Here is a 19,205-nt window from a genome sequence, read left to right as displayed (position 1 = left end):
TTACAGTTCATTACATTACATCACATTACATTACATTGCAGTTCATTACATTACGGTTCATTACATCACATTACATTACAATTACTTATTTTAAATTACTTTAAAATCCAGTTACTTCAACATTGTCCTACACATTAATAACTCCGGACACCGACTTTAGAAGTTGCTCTTAACATTGTAACAACAGAAGTTGTTTTATTGCACTTATTTATTGTTTATATATCTTTTTAATACAAAAGCCATGATTATTACATTACAGTTCATTACATTACAGTTCATTACATTACAGTTCATTACATTACATTACAGTTCATTACATTACAGTTCATTACATCACATTACATTACAGTTCATTACATCACATTACAGTTCATTACATTACAGTTCATTACATTACATTACATTACAGTTCATTACATTACATTACAGTTCATTACATTACAGTTCATCACATTACATTACAGTTCATTACATTACAGTTCATTACATCACATTACATTACAGTTCATTACATTACATCACATTACATTACATTACATTGCAGTTCATTACATTACAGTTCATTACATTACAGTTCATTACATCACATTACATTACATTACATTGCAGTTCATTACATTACAGTTCATTACATTACAGTTCATTACATTACATTACAGTTCATTACATTACAGTTCATTACATCACATTACATTACAGTTCATTACATCACATTACATTACATTACAGTTCATTACATTACAGTTCATTACATTACATTACAGTTCATTACATTACATTACATTACAGTTCATTACATTACATTACAGTTCATTACATTACAGTTCATCACATTACATTACAGTTCATTACATCACATTACATTACAGTTCATTACATTACATTACATTACATTGCAGTTCATTACATTACAGTTCATTACATTACAGTTTATTACATCACATTACATTACATTGCAGTTCATTACATTACAGTTCATTACATTACATTACAGTTCATTACATTACGGTTCATTACATCACATTACATTACATTACATTACATCACATTACATTACATTGCAGTTCATTACATTACAGTTCATTACATTACATCACATTACATTACATTACAGTTCATTACATTACATTACTTTACATTTATCTGACGCTTTTGTCCAAAGAGACAAAAAGTGCAAACAATCCTGGAGATACAACTCCGAACAGCAAGAATCTTGTAAGAACAATATCTTCAAACACAGTCGTATCAGTGAACTCTGTCTTCAAACAGCCAGTTTGAAGTGCAACATACAGAAACAATAGAATACAAATTCAACTATTCGCTATAAACAAGCCAAACCAATACAAGTGCAATGATTTATCCTTTCATATCAAACGTATCAGACTCCCCTGTACCAAGTGTTTCTGTCACACACTCTGCCGCGTGACAATTAGAAAGCGAGTATCAAAACAAAATGTTCACTTTTCTGCCACAGCAGGTGAAAATACCTGGTATGAAATATAATAGACAGAAGAATGAGCTAGTAAACAAGGTGCACAGGTGCAGTCAGTGTGATCCTCCCGAGCAGGCTGCAGGTGCAGGAACACAAATGAAATATTCAAATACACCTGACTTGAATGTAAACAGAAAATGATAATGCACTTCAGATTCTGTTTGCAGAAGCTGCCTTTGATTCACAATGGGATTAATATCATCAGGGACTTTGTGTCTTTATCAAGTTTGACTCTGCAGATTAAAGATGCAGCAGATTAACCCTCTGAACAAATGCACATCAGGGATGGATGTAGGGAGGACTCAGAACATCTATGGTCCAGTACAACACCGTTATAAAGTCATACATTTTATATATATATATATATATATATATATATATATATATATATATATATATGTATAAAGAAACCGCTACTTGATGTTTCTTGATAATCTATTTGACAAAATGCAAACTACACATGACACATTTCCCCACAAGTGTTACTAGTATTGGAACACAAATGAGAACTGTCTGAGGAGCGCCGTGTGGAATGTTTTGTACAGGATCTGTTTAGTGCACTTTGTTTTAGAGACATTTTAAATGAGACGTGTAGAATAAAGTGATTCTGATTACATTTGAAGCTTCAATTAGTTTTGTTTTCTGACAGAAGCGTTCGTCACAGCTTCTTCGGGTTGAATCAGCATCTTGGTCGCATTTATTTCTTCTCACCACGAGACTTCCCTCGGGTCATATTAGTCCTTTGCAAATAGGGCTTAAGGTCATTACTGTACATGACAGTAGGAGTAGATTTATAATGTATTTTAACAAGGCACACTGGGATTATTGGTGTTTGTGTAAAGAAAGTGTTGAGTCAGCTGACTGTATTCAGCTGCTGCAGCTAGAATTGATCATGTGTCCAATAGAAATAGAGTTTGATCAGTAAAATGGGCCAAATATAGTTTCTGCATAAACATGATCTTTGAAAGTTGACTTTTTAAATAGCTTGTTTAGTCCAACCAGCAATTCAAAACCTAAAGATATTCAGTTTTTAATGATGTTAAACAAAGAAAATCTGGAAGCTGGAACTAGAGAAGGTTGGACAGCAAGTCTGTAGTAGTGTGTGTGTGTGTGTGTGTGTGTGTGTGTGTGTGGGGCTGTAGTAGTGTGTAGTAGTGTGCACGGGGCTGTAGTAGTGTGCACGGGGCTGTAGTAGTGTGCACGGTGCTGTAGTAGTGTGCACGGGGGTGTAGTAGAGTGTAGTAGTGTGCACGGGGCTGTAGTAGTGTGCACGGGGCTATAGTAGTGTGTAGTAGTGTGCACGGTGCTGTAGTAGTGTGCACGGTGCTGTAGTAGTGTGCACGGTGCTGTAGTAGTGTGCACGGGGCTGTAGTAGTGTGTAGTAGTGTGCACGGGGCTGTAGTAGTGTGTAGTAGTGTGCACGGGGCTGTAGTAGTGTGCACAGGGCTGTAGTGGTGTGTAGTAGTGTGTACGGTGCTGTAGTAGTGTGCACGGTGCTGTAGTAGTGTGCACGGGGCTGTAGTAGTGTGTAGTAGTGTGCACGGGGCTGTAGTAGTGTGTAGTAGTGTGCACGGGGCTGTAGTAGTGTGCACGGGGCTGTAGTTAGTGTGCACAGGGGCTGTAGGGTTGTAGTGTGGCACGGTGCTGTAGTAGTGTGCACGGGGCTGTAGTAGTGTGTAGTAGTGTGCACGGGGCTATAGTAGTGTGTAGTAGTGTGCACGGTGCTGTAGTAGTGTGCACGGTGCTGTAGTAGTGTGCACGGTGCTGTAGTAGTGTGCACGGGGCTGTAGTAGTGTGTAGTAGTGTGCACGGGGCTGTAGTAGTGTGTAGTAGTGTGCACGGGGCTGTAGTAGTGTGCACAGGGCTGTAGTGGTGTGTAGTAGTGTGTACGGTGCTGTAGTAGCGTGCACGGGGCTGTAGTAGTGTTCATTGTGCTGTAGTAGCGTGCACGGGGCTGTAGTAGTGTGCACGGGGCTGTAGTAGTGTGCACGGGGCTGTAGTAGTGTGCATTGTGCTGTAGTAGTGTGCACAGGGCTGTAGTAGTGTGTAGTAGCGTGCACAGGGCTGTAGTAGTGTGTAGTAGCGTGCACGGGGCTGTAGTAGTGTGCACGGGGCTGTAGTAGTGTGCATTGTGCTGTAGTAGTGTGCACAGGGCTGTAGTAGTGTGTAGTAGTGTGCACGGTGCTGTAGTAGTGTGTAGTAGTGTGCATTGTGCTGTAGTAGTGTGCACAGGGCTGTAGTAGTGTGTAGTAGTGTGCACGGTGTTGTACTAGTGTGCACGGGGCTGTAGTAGTGTGTAGTAGTGTGCACGGGGCTGTAGTAGTGTGTAGTAGTGTGCACAGGGCTGTAGTAGCGTGCACGGGGCTGTAGTAGTGTGTAGTAGTGTGCACGGGGCTGTAGTAGCGTGCACGGGGCTGTAGTAGTGTGTAGTAGTGTGCACAGGGCTGTAGTAGCGTGCACGGGGCTGTAGTAGCGTGCACGGGGCTGTAGTAGTGTGTAGTAGCGTGCACGGGGCTGTAGTAGTGTGTAGTAGCGTGCGTGGGGCTGTAGTAGTGTGTAGTAGTGTGCACAGGGCTGTAGTAGCGTGCACGGGGCTGTAGTAGTGTGTAGTAGTGTGCACGGGGCTGTAGTAGCGTGCACGGGGCTGTAGTAGTGTGTAGTAGTGTGCACAGGGCTGTAGTAGCGTGCACGGGGCTGTAGTAGCGTGCACGGGGCTGTAGTAGCGTGCACGGGGCTGTAGTAGTGTGTAGTAGCGTGCACGGGGCTGTAGTAGTGTGTAGTAGCGTGCGCGGGGCTGTAGTAGTGTGTAGTAGCGTGCGCGGGGCTGTAGTAGTGTGTAGTAGCGTGCGCGGGGCTGTAGTAGTGTGTAGTAGCGTGCGCGGGGCTGTAGTAGTGTGTAGTAGCGTGCGCGGGGCTGTAGTAGTGTGTAGTAGCGTGCACGGGGCTGTAGTAGTGTGTAGTAGCGTGCACGGGGCTGTAGTAGTGTGTAGTAGTGTGCACGGGGCTGTAGTAGTGTGTAGTAGCGTGCACGGGGCTGTAGTAGTGTGTAGTAGCGTGCACGGGGCTGTAGTAGTGTGTAGAAGCGTGCGCAGGGCTGTAGTGGTGTGTAGTAGTGTGCACAGGGCTGTAGTGGTGTGTAGTAGTGTGCACGGTGCTGTAGTAGCGTGCACGGTGCTGTAGTAGTGTGCACGGGGCTGTAGTAGTGTGTAGTAGCGTGCACGGGGCTGTAGTAGTGTGTAGTAGCGTGCACGGGGCTGTAGTAGTGTGCACAGTGCTGTAGTAGTGTGTAGTAGCGTGCACGGGGCTGTAGTAGTGTGTAGTAGCGTGCACGGGGCTGTAGTAGTGTGTAGTAGCGTGCACGGGGCTGTAGTAGTGTGTAGTAGCGTGTCTCTAAATATCTATTCTGGGTCGTGTATATTATATTTTTAAAGAAGCGGCAGCTTTTCATCACTTTGCTGTCGCACACCACGTTCAACAGCACGCTTTCTACCTTTGTAATGTCTCAACTTAAGCTTGTATTACTCTTGAGATGGCATTGAGAATATTTCCAACACAATAAAGAAGGAGTGAAGCATCCTGTATCGTGAGGCTTAACCTTCATTCAAAGCTCACTGAGTCCATAAAGGGTAAAATCTGCCTTCACAGCGGCTCGTAAAAGTCACTCACTGCCTCACACGTGTTCCCGGCATGATAGGGCTCAGCAGCTGGGTATTTGGAGATGAAAGAGAGCCTGAGTTGACGAGGATGAAGTTATCCCATCTGGATTTTACTCAGAGGACAGTTTACCCAACTAAGATGGCTGCAGGCAATTTCTTCTTAACAGCAAACCTCTCTCTGTGTTTGTCGTGACAAATAGTGAAGACATTGAGTTTGTGATGTGAAGCAATTGTGAATGAAACATGATAGTGAGGAGGAGGCTGTAAAAGAATGTAAATGTAATAATAACACAGCACCAGGAATTTAAATGCCCCCACACAGGCACGTTGTCCTTCAGTGTAAAAGAGCAGGAATGTCATTAGTGGACTCAGTATGTGATTATTATGCATGAACAGCACTTATTATGAGGAATCAGTGCGTTATCATTTTAAAGGGAACGTGTAGGAATCAGATTCAGATGTGATGAATAAAACATTTGAATTGTTTAAGCTACATTCAGTGCAGAATAACACTTTTTCTCATAAAGCCCACCCTCATGTTGCCTCGGGGATTCTGTGACTTGCTGAAATATTTGCTAATTTTGTGGATATAAAAGTTTTAAGGAACTTTTTATTCAGACCGGAATACAAAAGAACACATTCTTTTGTCTACTGAGGTAGAAAATTGGCTTTACTTTCACATGTCGGGGAATGAGCGGTAAAGCATGCAAACCCCATTAAAAAAAAGATAATAATTATACAGCACCATCTAAAAACTGGGCACCATAAAATACCAAAACACAAGACATAAAACACTGCTACTGTTGGATGCTGATTCCACTTAAATGTTTATTTCCTGGTCAGTGACACGTTTCTAGATTCGGTTCTGTGTTCTTTACTTTGCTAATACTGATTCTGATGCATCAGCTCTTCTTATACCGAACACCATCCAATAGACGTATTAGATTTAAAATCATAAACTCACTCTGTGCAACTTATTGGAATCGTTTTTATCTAAGGTCAAATCAGGCCACGGATTCCCATCCAGCGAATCAGGCTAATCTGTAGACTGGGGCGAAGCTCAAACTCCCAGGAAGAGCGCCGGGCTTTGAAGGCAACGTTCGTAGAGTGGCCAACCAGTCACGTGACGCCATGGGGCCCAATAAAGACCTTTTCCCATTGACTTAGATTAAGGAAGACACGTCTGGAGATCCACTTCCCAGTATGAACGCTTGAAGCCCTTATTTAAATCATCAGGTCCTGAAAGTTCTTGTGACTGAGCCGAGACTGGGAGGCGGGGCTTAAGGGAAACGCTAGTGCGCCTGATCCAGGGCCCATGGAAGATCGCAGGAAGATCTGGTTAGTTTTATACTTAAAAGTCGAGCCATTTTGGCTTCATGGCATCATAGAAACGCTGTATGCAGTTCTCTTTACACCTCCCATGAGATTGTTAATCGTAAAGACAACGTTAAGGAAGTTCAAGTAGAAAGCCTTTCACAGTGAATGAAAGAACAAAGCCCAGCAGAAGTCTCCTCGTCGGTAATGATACACATTTATATTGTAAAGTAAATCAAAGGATCCGCGGTCGTGCAGGTGACCCCTGATGCATCAGGTGTGAATCCATTTTAACTGGCGTGTTTATGTACTGAAGTGACCATAGAGCCATAACAGTTGCTGGTTTCTGATTTCCAAATACTTTTCATGTCGTATGAAAGTGACATTAAGTTAATCTGCTGTATCTTCCCGATTAATCTTAAAATGACCATCACAATAACCAACGCTCAAGGTCTTCAAATGTCCGACCCACAAAATATATTCAGTTTACTTTGAAGTAAGACAAGAAAAAGAAGCTGGAACCAAACAATATTTGGCATTTCTGCTTGAAATATTTCCTCAACAATTAATCAGTTATCAGAAAAGCTGTCGATCCTTTTCTGTCAATGGAACATCCGATGAATAAACTAATGTTTGCAGCTCTGTATGTGACTTGGTGCTAAAGTTTAAATGGCGTTAACAGCTGGAAGCTTCCCTTCTGATGTGGATCTTTAATCATCTCTCCGTCCTTTTCATCGCAGCAGCTTTCTATAAAGTGACCTCTGTGTTTGGAGAGAGACTTCACTGTAACTGCTTAAAGTAGAAATCCTCTCTTTGATACCACCAATCGGAGACACTCAGTGCATGTGTAATTCATGTTTCTGAAGTGCTTACTTGCCTTCAGCCGGCCTCATCTTCTCCTTCTTGGTGAGTTTATTTTATTTTTTCCCAGAATGTCTTTTGACAAGGCCTCGCTGAACTTGTTCCTCTGAGTCTAATGTGGGCATCTACAGGCAGAGAAATGGCTTTTTAAAATGTGATCACTCAGCTGTGGGGGATACGGGTCACTGATCTCAGCTGTGCTTGTTGCTCAAAATGCATCACCTTGTGGCTGCATCACATTTCGTTCTATTGACACGACAGTGCCTGGAGAAATTGGTTTCCCTGCCTTTTCTATCATGGACGCCCCTTTGTGCGGTGGGTTAACTGCAGTCCAAAATGGCAGCTTTGGAAAGAAGCACATTGATTCTCTGATGAGCTGCCACTGACACCTGATGTTGTTTTAGATCTTTGAAACTCTTTTGAACCAAAGTATGTACACTAGGGATGTCATGAGAACCGATACTTCGGTACCAAGTCGATGCCAACAGTTTTCTACAGTAACGCATGTACCGTAGTGCCGGCAGTACCGTCAGGGCTCGAGACTAATAGTGTCCTGTTGACGTGTTTGGGACGCAGTTCACTCACTATTGGCGTTTCCAGGTGACGCACCATATTGTTTTCCTGATAACGCTTCATTGTGAACAACAAATCTATGTTGAAATCAGCAGGAAGAGTTAACGTTAGCTGTTAGCTGTTAGCTGTTAGAACGAGGTTCCATTGAGTAGCATTGTGGTGCATTCAAGATCTATTCAGTAAAGAATCGGTATTGGGCCACGGTAAATTATAACGTTATCATTATTTGTTCAATGTAGTTTTTCATAGAAACTTGAATAAATACAGTTTTCACAGCAATATAAAATAGAAATTATGGAATTTTGATCTGTTTAACTTCCTAACAAAAAACATTGCGTTTGCAAGTTAAAGTAGATTTATTGTTTTTGTTTATTTTTTTACCACGGTATCGAGAATCGTTGAATTTTAACGCGTCGTCAGGACACCGTTAGTCTGGACTTGGTACTTATTCTCATAACATCCCGAGTTTACAATGTGAGAAACGAGTACACTGTGTACTGTCTGTATATAGTGTTCATGCATCTTAGGGTTAGGGTTGATGTGACACACTTTGCTCTGGCTTTGACCTCCAGAGCTTCATGTTCAACACACTAAGCATTTACTATGTGCACTAGATAACCTTCTCTTCATTTCTTTTTAAAGAAATCTCCTCAAAAAGGACAGTGCCAACGACTTTGAGGATACGCGTTAATCAACTCTTTTATATTTCTGACGTTGGGTGAACACGCCATCGCTCTGCCAGTCAAACTAATTGTTCTAGACGATCCAGATATGGGGGAGGGAGGTCAGAGAAGAAGGGCAGGGGTCATTATAATACTGGAAAGACTCCGGACAAGATTAAAGGTTCAGTATGTGAGATCTGCCAGAACTAAACTTAAGACAGGATGAGCATTATGGACAGAGTGTGAAGAGGTGACAGTGTTGATGTTGTGTTGCAGAGATATCTCCTGAAGTTAGCAGCCTAACTGGCAGTTCTGACCCGTAATGTCTCCGGCCTGCCTCGGTACAGAGGGAGAAGCACAGCTGCCTGACTCGTGCAGACTCGGGGCTGGTCCACATTACATCCATGACCCCTGCACCATTAGATAGTTTGTTTTGATTAAATCCAAAGTGGCAGAAACGAGAAAAGGACTTCGCCGCTGCCAGGAAGCTGCTCCTCCGGGAGGAGAGTGAGAGAGACGGACAGATCCTCCGTTAGCCGTCCAACTTCGTGTTGCTGCCGTTACTCAAGTTAGACCCAGCTCTCCATCAGCCTGCTGTGACTCCCGGTGCTGTGACTCCCGGTGCTGTGACTCCCGGTGCTGTGACTCCAGGTGCTGTGACTCCCGGTGCTGTGACTCCCGGCGCTGTGACTCCCGCTGTTAGGACTCCCGGCGCTATGACTCCCGGCGCTGTGACTCCCGGCGCTGTGACTCCCGGTGCTGGGACTCCCGGCGCTGTGACTCCCGGCGCTATGACTCCCGGCGCTGTGACTCCCGGCGCTGTGACTCCCGGCGCTGGGACTCCCGGTGCTGTGACTCCCGGCACTGGAACTCGTCGGATTCGTTCCCTGTATGTTCCAACATACAAACTATGAAAACGTAGCGTCACACGGACCGTACAGCGCCACAGTAAACGCAGACATCTAAGCTCCTCTGAGGATTATAAGAGAGCAGTGAACACAGGAGTGAGCAGGTGGCTCAGATTTACACTTTGCACCTTTAAGGAGGTTCAGGAGAGGGAAACGTTCAGTGGGTCACGACTCCACAATATTCTAATGTAATGTTGGATAAGATTGTCTTCATGTGACACTCAGGAGATTTCCAGTGTATTTGTATTTTTGCATTAATATAATGACTCAGCACATTGGGATTATGTCACATTTCTACTCAATTAATAATTAGTTAATATTTTAAATAACTCCACCAGGTTTGTAAAAGTGTTTATTTATGGCTGTAACTAAGAAACACTATTAAATGTTTGTCTTGTCCAAACCAGATGATAAGACGTCTCGTACATCCGATCAAAACAAATCCATTAGGATCAACCGCTAATAAGTTAACCTGCCAGCGTGCAACACGTTGTATGTTTTATATGTTGACACTCGGAGTCAACAAAGCTAAAACTTTAATCCAATGAAAAATAAATTTATCAGAAAGATTAAAGTCGCTCCACATTAATGTTTCTTGCTGGCGATTGTATAACCTGTTCATGATATCATCGTAAAACTTGATCATATGTCAGTGTTGTTTATTTCTGCAGCACACAAGCGGCCAAAAGAAAATCAGCCGTTGTGATATAAAAGGACTTAAACCGTGATAAATGAATCCACAGTGCACACCCCACCGGGATTTATGTTTATTGTGAGATCATTTTAAGCCACATATCTTCTTTGAATGGACTCTCTTCGTGTGTTTGTTCTGCAGCTGTCAGTCAGAAGTGGATTTGTGTGTGTGTGTGTGTCCTGATCAGAGGCGAGTGTGTCCATACAATCACCCTGTAACTCTCTTTTATGTGACATGTCATTGTTTTCCTTGTAAAGGAAAGAGGAAAGCCAGTCAGTGCATGATGGTCTGTGAACATGCATCACAGGCACAGGACATTCGGTTCTGCAGGAGGTTTGATTTGAAGATACGTCTTTGTAGGTCGGCTGTAATGCATCTTTAAACAGGAGGTGGTCCAGGTGATCCTCCAGGTGACCCTCCAGATCAGGGGTGTCAAACTCATTTTAGTTCAGGGGCCACATGCAGCACAATTTGATCTCAAGTGGGTCGGACCAGTAAGATCATAGTAACCTGTAAATAAGCACAACACACAAAAGTACATTCTGAAAATGTTTAAACTTAATCTTTTTAGAAAATATTATGAACAACCTGAAATTTCCTAAGAAAAAAAGGTGCAATTTCAACAATAGTATTAGTTTATCATTCACACATGAGCATTACAACTTACAGACCACAGTGTATCTACAAAGGCTTTTAATCAAAGGCTTTATGATCAAAATAACTAACCAGGTAATCCTCCAGGTGATCCACCAGGTGATCCTCCAGGTGATCATCCAGGTGATCCTCCAGGTGATCATCCAGGTGATCCTCCAGGTGATCCACCAGGTGATCCTCCAGGTGATCCACCAGGTGATCCTCCAGGTGATCCACCAGGTAATCCTCCAGGTGATCCACCAGGTGATCCTCCAGGTGATCATCCAGGTGATCCTCCAGGTGATCATCCAGGTGATCCTCCAGGTGATCCTCCAGGTGATCCACCAGGTGATCCACCAGGTGATTCTCCAAATGATCATCCAGTTGATCCACCAGGTGATTCTCCAAGTGATCATCCAGGTGATCCACCAGGTGATCATCCATTTGATCCACCAGGTGATTCTCCAAGTGATCATCCAGGTGATCCACCAGGTGATTCTCCAAGTGATCATCCAGGTGATCCACCAGGTGATCCTCCATTTGATCCACCAGGTGATCCACCAGTTGATCCACCAGGTGATCATTCAGGTGATCCACCAGTTGATCCACCAGGTGATCCACCAGTTGATCCACCAGGTGCTTGTAAGTGCTGAACATGAATTACCTACCAATCACAACCCGGGTTCAATAGCAGAGAGGATTTTAGTGTTTGGGTGAAAATGGTGCTGCGTGTCTCTGGTTTCCACCGAACAACAAAGAAAACGCTGATCATTGGTTTTTAGTGAAACCTACGATTCTAAAATGTTGTTGCATCTTCACTTACAGAGAAACAAACTAATGCATGATGGGAAACCACCTGTCAGAGAGTTTCTCTTTGAGACTTTTTGGTTCTGCAGGGAACCCACCATCACCCGTCTCGCCTCTTTTCTAAAAACCCAGCTATATAGTCAAAAAATGAAAGTGTCGGCAAAGTGCTCGCAGTCCAAGTGTGTTCCATCTCGAGGAGCGCGAGCAGCTGCAATTTCCCCAGCAGCGGGTTCTGCCTCGACAGCCGCTCACGTCCACGAGGAGAGTGGTTATTTTTTTTGTTCTGGCTCAGTTTCTCAGACACACCTGGAGGAGTTGTTACGGTCTAGGAGGAAGGAGATTGGACCAGATGAAGAGACCAGACGATGAAATTGCAGACCCTGAATCCCAAGTGGCGTCATTCAAATGTCACTCTCGTACTGTGTTCGACTTCAGGCATATTTCATGTAATAACCTTTCAGAGAGGAGTGCAGTTTAGTGTCTGTCTGGCCTCATATAGCCTCGCGTCTTCCTTTTGTGTACTGGAAGAACTTTCATTACCCAGCTCTGTGTTTTAACCCCAAACAGAATGTTCCTCTTTTATCTCTTTTCAATCACACAATGCTATCTTTCACTGTGATGAAAGTGATGTTCACACACAGCTTTGGCAGTTTTCTCTTTTTTGCAAGATGTTCTTGATGTCAGTGAAGAGAGGATCGTTTTCAGTTTCTCCTACAGCATGCTTTATATGTTATAGATACAGTATATATATATATATATATATATATATATATATATATATATATATATATATATACTGTATCTATGTACTGACAGACATTAGTGCTTTTCAGTCAGAGTTTCAAGAGACTTTCAGCCCATGTAGAGCTTTTGCGTTGACACTTTTGGCTTTACTGGTTTTAGTTGTGCTCATGATGGATCGAGCCAAAGTGCGCTCGACCCCCCTGAAAGCCGGTTGCGGTGACGTCTCTCACACAGTGTGTGCTGTGAGACGAGACGAGAGAGAAAGATATTTTCTAAAGTCTATATACATCAGAAGGAAAAGTGAGGCCTCTTTAATCTGCAGCCTGAGAAACTGAATAACAATCTCCTCCCTATTGTTTTAAATAATAAAAGAACCTCTTGATAGGATAATCATGCAGACAGCTTCATCACTGGGGGGTCGTCGGCAGCAGAGGCGATGCAAAGCAAGTTCAATTTCAGGCTTTCTTTTTGTTCCTCCTTCAGGAGCTCACAGCACACAGGCCCACCTGATCAGCTGTGAGCATCAGGCGGGTTCAGCGCTGCACGTCAGAGTTCTACAAGGTAACCAGTTGAATTTCCCAAACCAAATTTGAAAAGCCACAATGGTCCCATCGCCCTTGAGCCAAACTATTCCCCCCCCAGCTGCTGCCGTGGAGCTGCCGACTGGCACAGCAACAGAGGACACTTAGGATGTGTTGAAAATATGACAAACTGAGTGAATATAAATTAGGCTGTTGAATGTGAGCATGCCTAGCATACAAAAACCCTGTAGCAGCGCTAACTGTGTGTCTGTACTCTGAAGTCTTATTGGCAACAAATCTCCTGAAAAGCACAAAAAAACAACAACAAGTGTAAGTAGTGACATCACTGAGCCTCACTGCTGCACACACACACACGCACACGCACGCTGAAAGTAGTCCCAACAAATGCATGTTTCCTCCTGTTTGTTTTTGTTAAACTACAGTGAGCAGCTGTTTTAAATAACTTTTTTAATGACTACATAAATAAAAATTAAAGCTATATTTGCTTGGAGCTGAGAGCCACAGACAGGAAGTCAGAACGTGTTGAAACACGATGGTTTTGTTCTTTCACATGGAATTTGTTTACAATATAGAAATGATAGAATGGATCGTCTCAGACATTGAAACTGTTGTCACAGTTTTGACGATTTTGACGATTGTGAAGACTAAAGAATATGTTTATCCTTTATTGGGTGGTGATGTGGTCTGGTGGTACGCCTCTCAAACGAGAAGGTCGTGAGCAAGGTACTTAACCCTGAGTTCCTCTGTCCCTGTAGATAGTTCACTGTAAGTCGCTCTGGAGCTTTGAGCCGTTGGTTCTGTATGTTTGGGTTGTTGTGACTCGACACTCTGCTGCAGACCAAACAATCACAGGAAGCGTACCAGACATGTTTTTAGTATGTGCTCGTGATTTGAAAAAAACATTTCTGGTGAAGTAGTAGCATATGTGGATTCTACAGTTTACCAGCACATCCGCCTCACTTCCCACTCCCAGAGTAGCTTGAGAGCCTGGTGGTGGAATTAGCCACCTAGCTAGCTAACTAGCCAAATATTATTCATAAATAAGATTTAGCAATTTTGCTTCATTCATACACTTTTGTCACAGCGTAGGAAAGCACATCACACGTGGCCAATAATCCGACAACATTTCCACTACGTGACTTGTTTTTTGCCGTTTGTGAACCGGAGCAGCTGGAAAATGTAAACAATGCATCGTCCTCGCCTTTTGGTGTGAACTCGCCCTTTACAATGAATTCATTTTGATGTTATTGAAGTTCTAAATGTTAGTAAAAAGAAAGGTTTGAAGAATGAAATCTTGTTTTTCCTACACTCAGCTCCAGGCTGCAGAGAAGCTGATGGAGTACCTGATGACGCTGGGGAGCAGCAACATGTCCAGGTCCTTTCTCATCCGTCACATCCTCTCTCGAATCAGCGCCCTGGCTGATCAGCTGTGGCGGGCCTTCCAGGTAAACACCCCCACTGCTGCACCTCACCTGCTTTCCCATCATCCCCTTCTTCTCTGCAGCCCTATCAGCGACAGTATTTACATTTCATACAAACAGCAGTTTTTTATTTCACCTTTTTGCAAGGCTTCAGGTGCGAACAGTTTGCCCTATTGACTGGTGGCTGCAGCCACTACTGTACCAACATAATCAATACTTCGCCCAATACTGGTCCGCCATGTATTCAAGCGTCTCTCAGGAGTCACAGGACAGGCGAGAGCTGCATTTGTCCGCCCTGCTTCCTGTGTGAGGCAGAGCTGAGTGCCACGGGGGGTCCTTAGAAATGACAATTAAAAAGTTAAAGACAAACAAAATAGCTGAACCGGAGCTTCTGACAGAAGAGGAACCGTTGTCTCCATTAAAAACGTCCGTAATTGGTATTTGATTTCAAAATGCACTCAGTGTTGCAGATCACATCAACAGTTTTCAGCCCCAAAACACTTAAAACCAGCCCAAATCATAACCTTTACAGAAAGCTGTGTGGAACAATTGCATACGTAATAGAAAACGCATGATGAGCAAACAGAGCCTCATATCTGCATCAAACAACCAAAGATAAAATGTTGGTTAATATTTTCACAATATCTTTGAAAACTCCGCCAAATGTTGACAAAAGCCAACTTTTGTAAACTAGTTTCATTACAACAAACCATTTTCCCAAAAGGCAACGGGTCACAAGAGGCTTTAAAACTGAAAAGCATCTATTATGCCATGAAATTAAAAATACAAACTTGCTTTTTCCTCATGCCCGATGATGCACATCTGGATGACGTTTGAGGTGTTTCCGTTGGTACTAATGCACAAACCTTTACAGTCCTCGTAGCTGCTGGTTCAAACTAAGTGTTTGAAGGGAATCTCATATCGAGGCTTCCAATGTCTGACTGAGGATTTAACCTTTGCAGCCATTACTGTGGCCTCCACTCCTCTTCATTCTCCCCAGGCTGAAGAAGGGACAACCAGATTGCTTTTGAAGCCTGTGTGTTTGAAGACAGAGCCGCTGGACTCTTATTTGCTTGTAGCTCCACGCCTGCAGCCTTTTACGGTTCATTCTCTCCGGACGAGAGGTGTCAGGGGAACAGCTGTGTGCCTCCCATTGTAAAAATGTAGAGGAGACTACATCTTTATTTCCATTAACATTTGAGCTCATGCTAGTTGGTATCCAGAGTGAATGATAATGAGCGCAGTTTTCTGAACCACCAACATCGCAAGCAAACTGTTAAGTGTGTCAGTTTGTAGTTAAAGAGAAGTTAAATGTAACAAGAGACTCTTTGGACCCCAGAAGGGAAAGTAGAGATGTGGTTATTAAGGCAGTGATGTAGAGGAAGAGGAAGAAGATGAAAAGGTTGGGTGAAACTTAAAGCGTCTATAAGACAGAAGCTCCTTTCACTGCACAAAACAACCCCCATTTTCCAATGCACATTGAACTGAATATATATCATTAATATAACCAACAGGGATTAGGACAATTATTATATAATGTGCTCTCCTCAGAGTCATTTTACCTCGCTGATCATCATGAAACCCACTTTATTCAAACTCGTCAAAACCGTCTTTGTTGGTCTTTGGTTTGAGAGTTTGAATGAGAGACTGAATAATTAACGAACATACAAAAGAAACATTTTCCCTGTTTAGTAACTCTGCTTCAGGTGGCAGCCCGTGCAAAACCTGCATTATCCTGCTAATGTTGGTGGAAAAAGACTAAATGTTTAACCTTTTTTATGTTAATAATTCAATATTTCAGCTCCACACAGGAGTAGAACTGTTTAAAAACACGATGTAAAACTAACCCTGAACACATGGGTCAGTTCAGCGGCATGTTTGAGATGCTAAGGTGCACGGTTACTGCACCGAGGTAACTCATATTGACATTAAACTATATGTCACTTTGCTGACTGGGACTGTACAAAGACCCTCTGGGAGTTCCTTGTCCCCTGTTTGAACAGCACTGTATAAAACTGTGAGCTTTCATAAGCTCTCCAGGCTGTGTGGCAGCCGTGAACAGACCCCTGCCTCTTTGTCAGCAGCAGGAGACCCCCGGCTCCCCGCCAATAGCACTGGCAGTGACATATAAGTGGAATACTTATGTTTCTCTTTCATTTTTGTTATTTAATGGCAGGATTACCATGAAAGAGCACATTTCTTCAAAGTAGCAGAGCATTTGTTGACGGGACTGTTTGTCAAAATAAGATGCACTTGACCTCTTTGGTTCAATTAACATAAATAATAAGGGATTTCATAATACCTGTCGTCAACCAATACCTGTGAAATTCCACAATTCTCGACACCCAATTCAATACGACGGTAAAAAACAAAACAATAGATCCCATGTACTTCAACATGCACTCCCTTGCATACTTTGTTAGGAAGTTAAACACATTATAATTCCCTCTAATATCCATTTTATATTGCTGTGAAACATCTCTTTCAAACAGCTGTTTCTAACCAAAATCTACATTTCACAAGCCTACCTTGAACACATCATGATAATGTTAGAATTTAGCCTTATACTCTTTTTTTTACTGAAATAGAGCTTGAATGCATCACAGTGCATCAACATCAGCTCTCCTCCTGCAGATTTCAGCACAGACTTGTTCTTCACATTGTAGCATTGAAGTGTTCGTCCCCGAGACGCGTCGATAGTCAGTTTACTGCGTCACAAACACGTGTTCTGTTTTGATTTCCCCCCGCGGGTCCCGATGATGATTGAAGATGAATCAATGAGTTACATTTCAGTCTATATATAAGATATTGTTTACTTCTCTTGGTCTTTGTGAACAGACCAGAACTAAAACACAACAATGTCATTTTTCACCCTCTGCCCAAATGAACCGAACTACAGCTGTGAAAAGTATTTCTTTGGCATTGGCCTTGGCAGGTGCAGCCTTTTTATCAATTTGCTTAAACAGCGTAAACAATCGTGCCTGCAGCTGCCCTGCAGCACAACGTCTGAGAGGATACAATGCCTGAGCTTTTTTAACTTCATTCTGAACAACAAAAGACATTTTTCCAGTGATGTAGGTAAAGTGAGCATCGTGCGTCATCGGCTATCCATCAGACGCCATCTATTCCTGTTGGAAATATTGATTCCAGCAACACACAGCGTTAGTCACACTAACAACAATTGAACAGGTGCATGAATCCTTCACGAGTTTAAACTTCAGTTTCCCCCAAAACAAACCTGGATGTTTGAGTTCAGACTTGCACCGTCAGTCTGCCCCCGTCAGCTGCTGTGCTTTATATTTGTAGTGTGTGTGTGTGTGTGTCAGTGATTTATGTGGGCGTTTGGTTTCAGTTAGTCACTCCTGCTGGTAACACAAACATATGGTTTGCTGGTCTGAATCTCTGGCCAGCGATCCCCCAGACATTGCAGACTTTTCTGGCAGCGGATTCAACATTTTTCTACAGGAATACAGCTGCCCTTTATATCCTGCATCACAAAGTGCCTCCTTCCTAATTGAGACCTGGTAGATTATCTCTATTTGCCAGAATCAAACTCTGGTCTGCAGTTAATAAGAAAAGTGTCTGACCCATCACAGATGTTTTTTTGTAGATACGAGTTTGGCAGCAGGCACGAGGCCACTGGTTGTATGTAAAGGAAGTATTTTTACATTTGAACCTACCTTTTGCACATTATATTTTAACATTGTAGTTCCCATGAAGATGCATTGCCCAGTTTTCCTTTTTCTTTTTACAGCGACTACCAACTGCAGTTATGTTGAATTGCCTGTAACCTTTATGTTCCAAGACCTATAACTACAACTCATTCAAGAAAGAAAGAATGTAGACCTTGAGGAACATTACACATGTCTCTGTCTCACTACATATACAACACAGGACTGATGACACCATGACAGGAGAGAGAGGAAACGTTACCTTCAGGGACATTACACATGTCTCTGTCTCACTACATATACAACACAGGACTGATTGACACCATGACAGGAGAGAGAGGAAACGTTACCTTCAGGAACATTACACATGTCTCTGTCTCACTACATATACAACATAGGACTGATGACACCATGACAGGAGAGAGGAAACGTTACCTTCAGGAACATTACACATGTCTCTGTCTCACTACATGTACAACACAGGACTGATGACACCATGACAGGAGAGAGAGGAAACGTTACCTTCAGGGACATTACACATGTCTCTGTCTCACTACATATACAACACAGGACTGATGACACCATGACAGGTGAGAGAGGAAACGTTACCTTCAGGAACATTACACATGTCTGTCTCACTACATATACAACACAGGACTGATGACATCATGACAGGTGAGAGAGGAAACGTTACCTTCAGGGACATTACACATGTCTCTGTCTCACTACATATACAACACAGGACTGATGACACCATGACAGGAGAGAGAGGAAACGTTACCTTCAGGAACATTACACATGTCTCTGTCTCACTACATATACACCACAGGACTGATGACACCATGACAGGAGAGAGGAAACGTTACCTTCAGGAACATTACACATGTCTCTGTCTCACTACATATACAACACAGGACTGATGACACCATGACAGGAGAGAGGAAACGTTACCTTCAGGAACATTACACATGTCTCTGTCTCACTACATATACAACACAGGACTGATGACACCATGACAGGAGAGAGAGGAAACGTTACCTTCAGGAACATTACACATGTCTCTGTCTCACTACATATACAACACAGGACTGATGACACCATGACAGGAGAGAGAGGAAACGTTACCTTCAGGAACATTACACATGTCTCTGTCTCACTACATATACAACACAGGACTGATGACACCATGACAGGAGAGAGAGGAAACGTTACCTTCAGGGACATTAC

General features: G+C 42.9%; 1 protein-coding gene across 1 annotated transcript in view; it reads left to right on the top strand.

Annotated features, from left to right (window-relative positions):
- The window catches only part of mei4 (meiosis-specific, MEI4 homolog (S. cerevisiae)), a 53,451-nt gene that overhangs the window by 7,795 nt on the left and 26,451 nt on the right, over window positions 1-19,205 (top strand). Inside the window, exon 4 of the mRNA XM_029425813.1 lies at window positions 14,200-14,331. Coding sequence (XP_029281673.1) covers window positions 14,200-14,331 — 132 coding nt within the window. The remainder of the gene's footprint in view (window positions 1-14,199; window positions 14,332-19,205) is intronic.

This window comes from Cottoperca gobio, chromosome 24 (genome assembly GCF_900634415.1).
Source record: "Cottoperca gobio chromosome 24, fCotGob3.1, whole genome shotgun sequence".
In the NCBI taxonomy this organism is placed as follows: Eukaryota; Metazoa; Chordata; class Actinopteri; order Perciformes; family Bovichtidae; genus Cottoperca; species Cottoperca gobio.
This window is presented reverse-complemented; position numbering and strand designations above follow the sequence as displayed.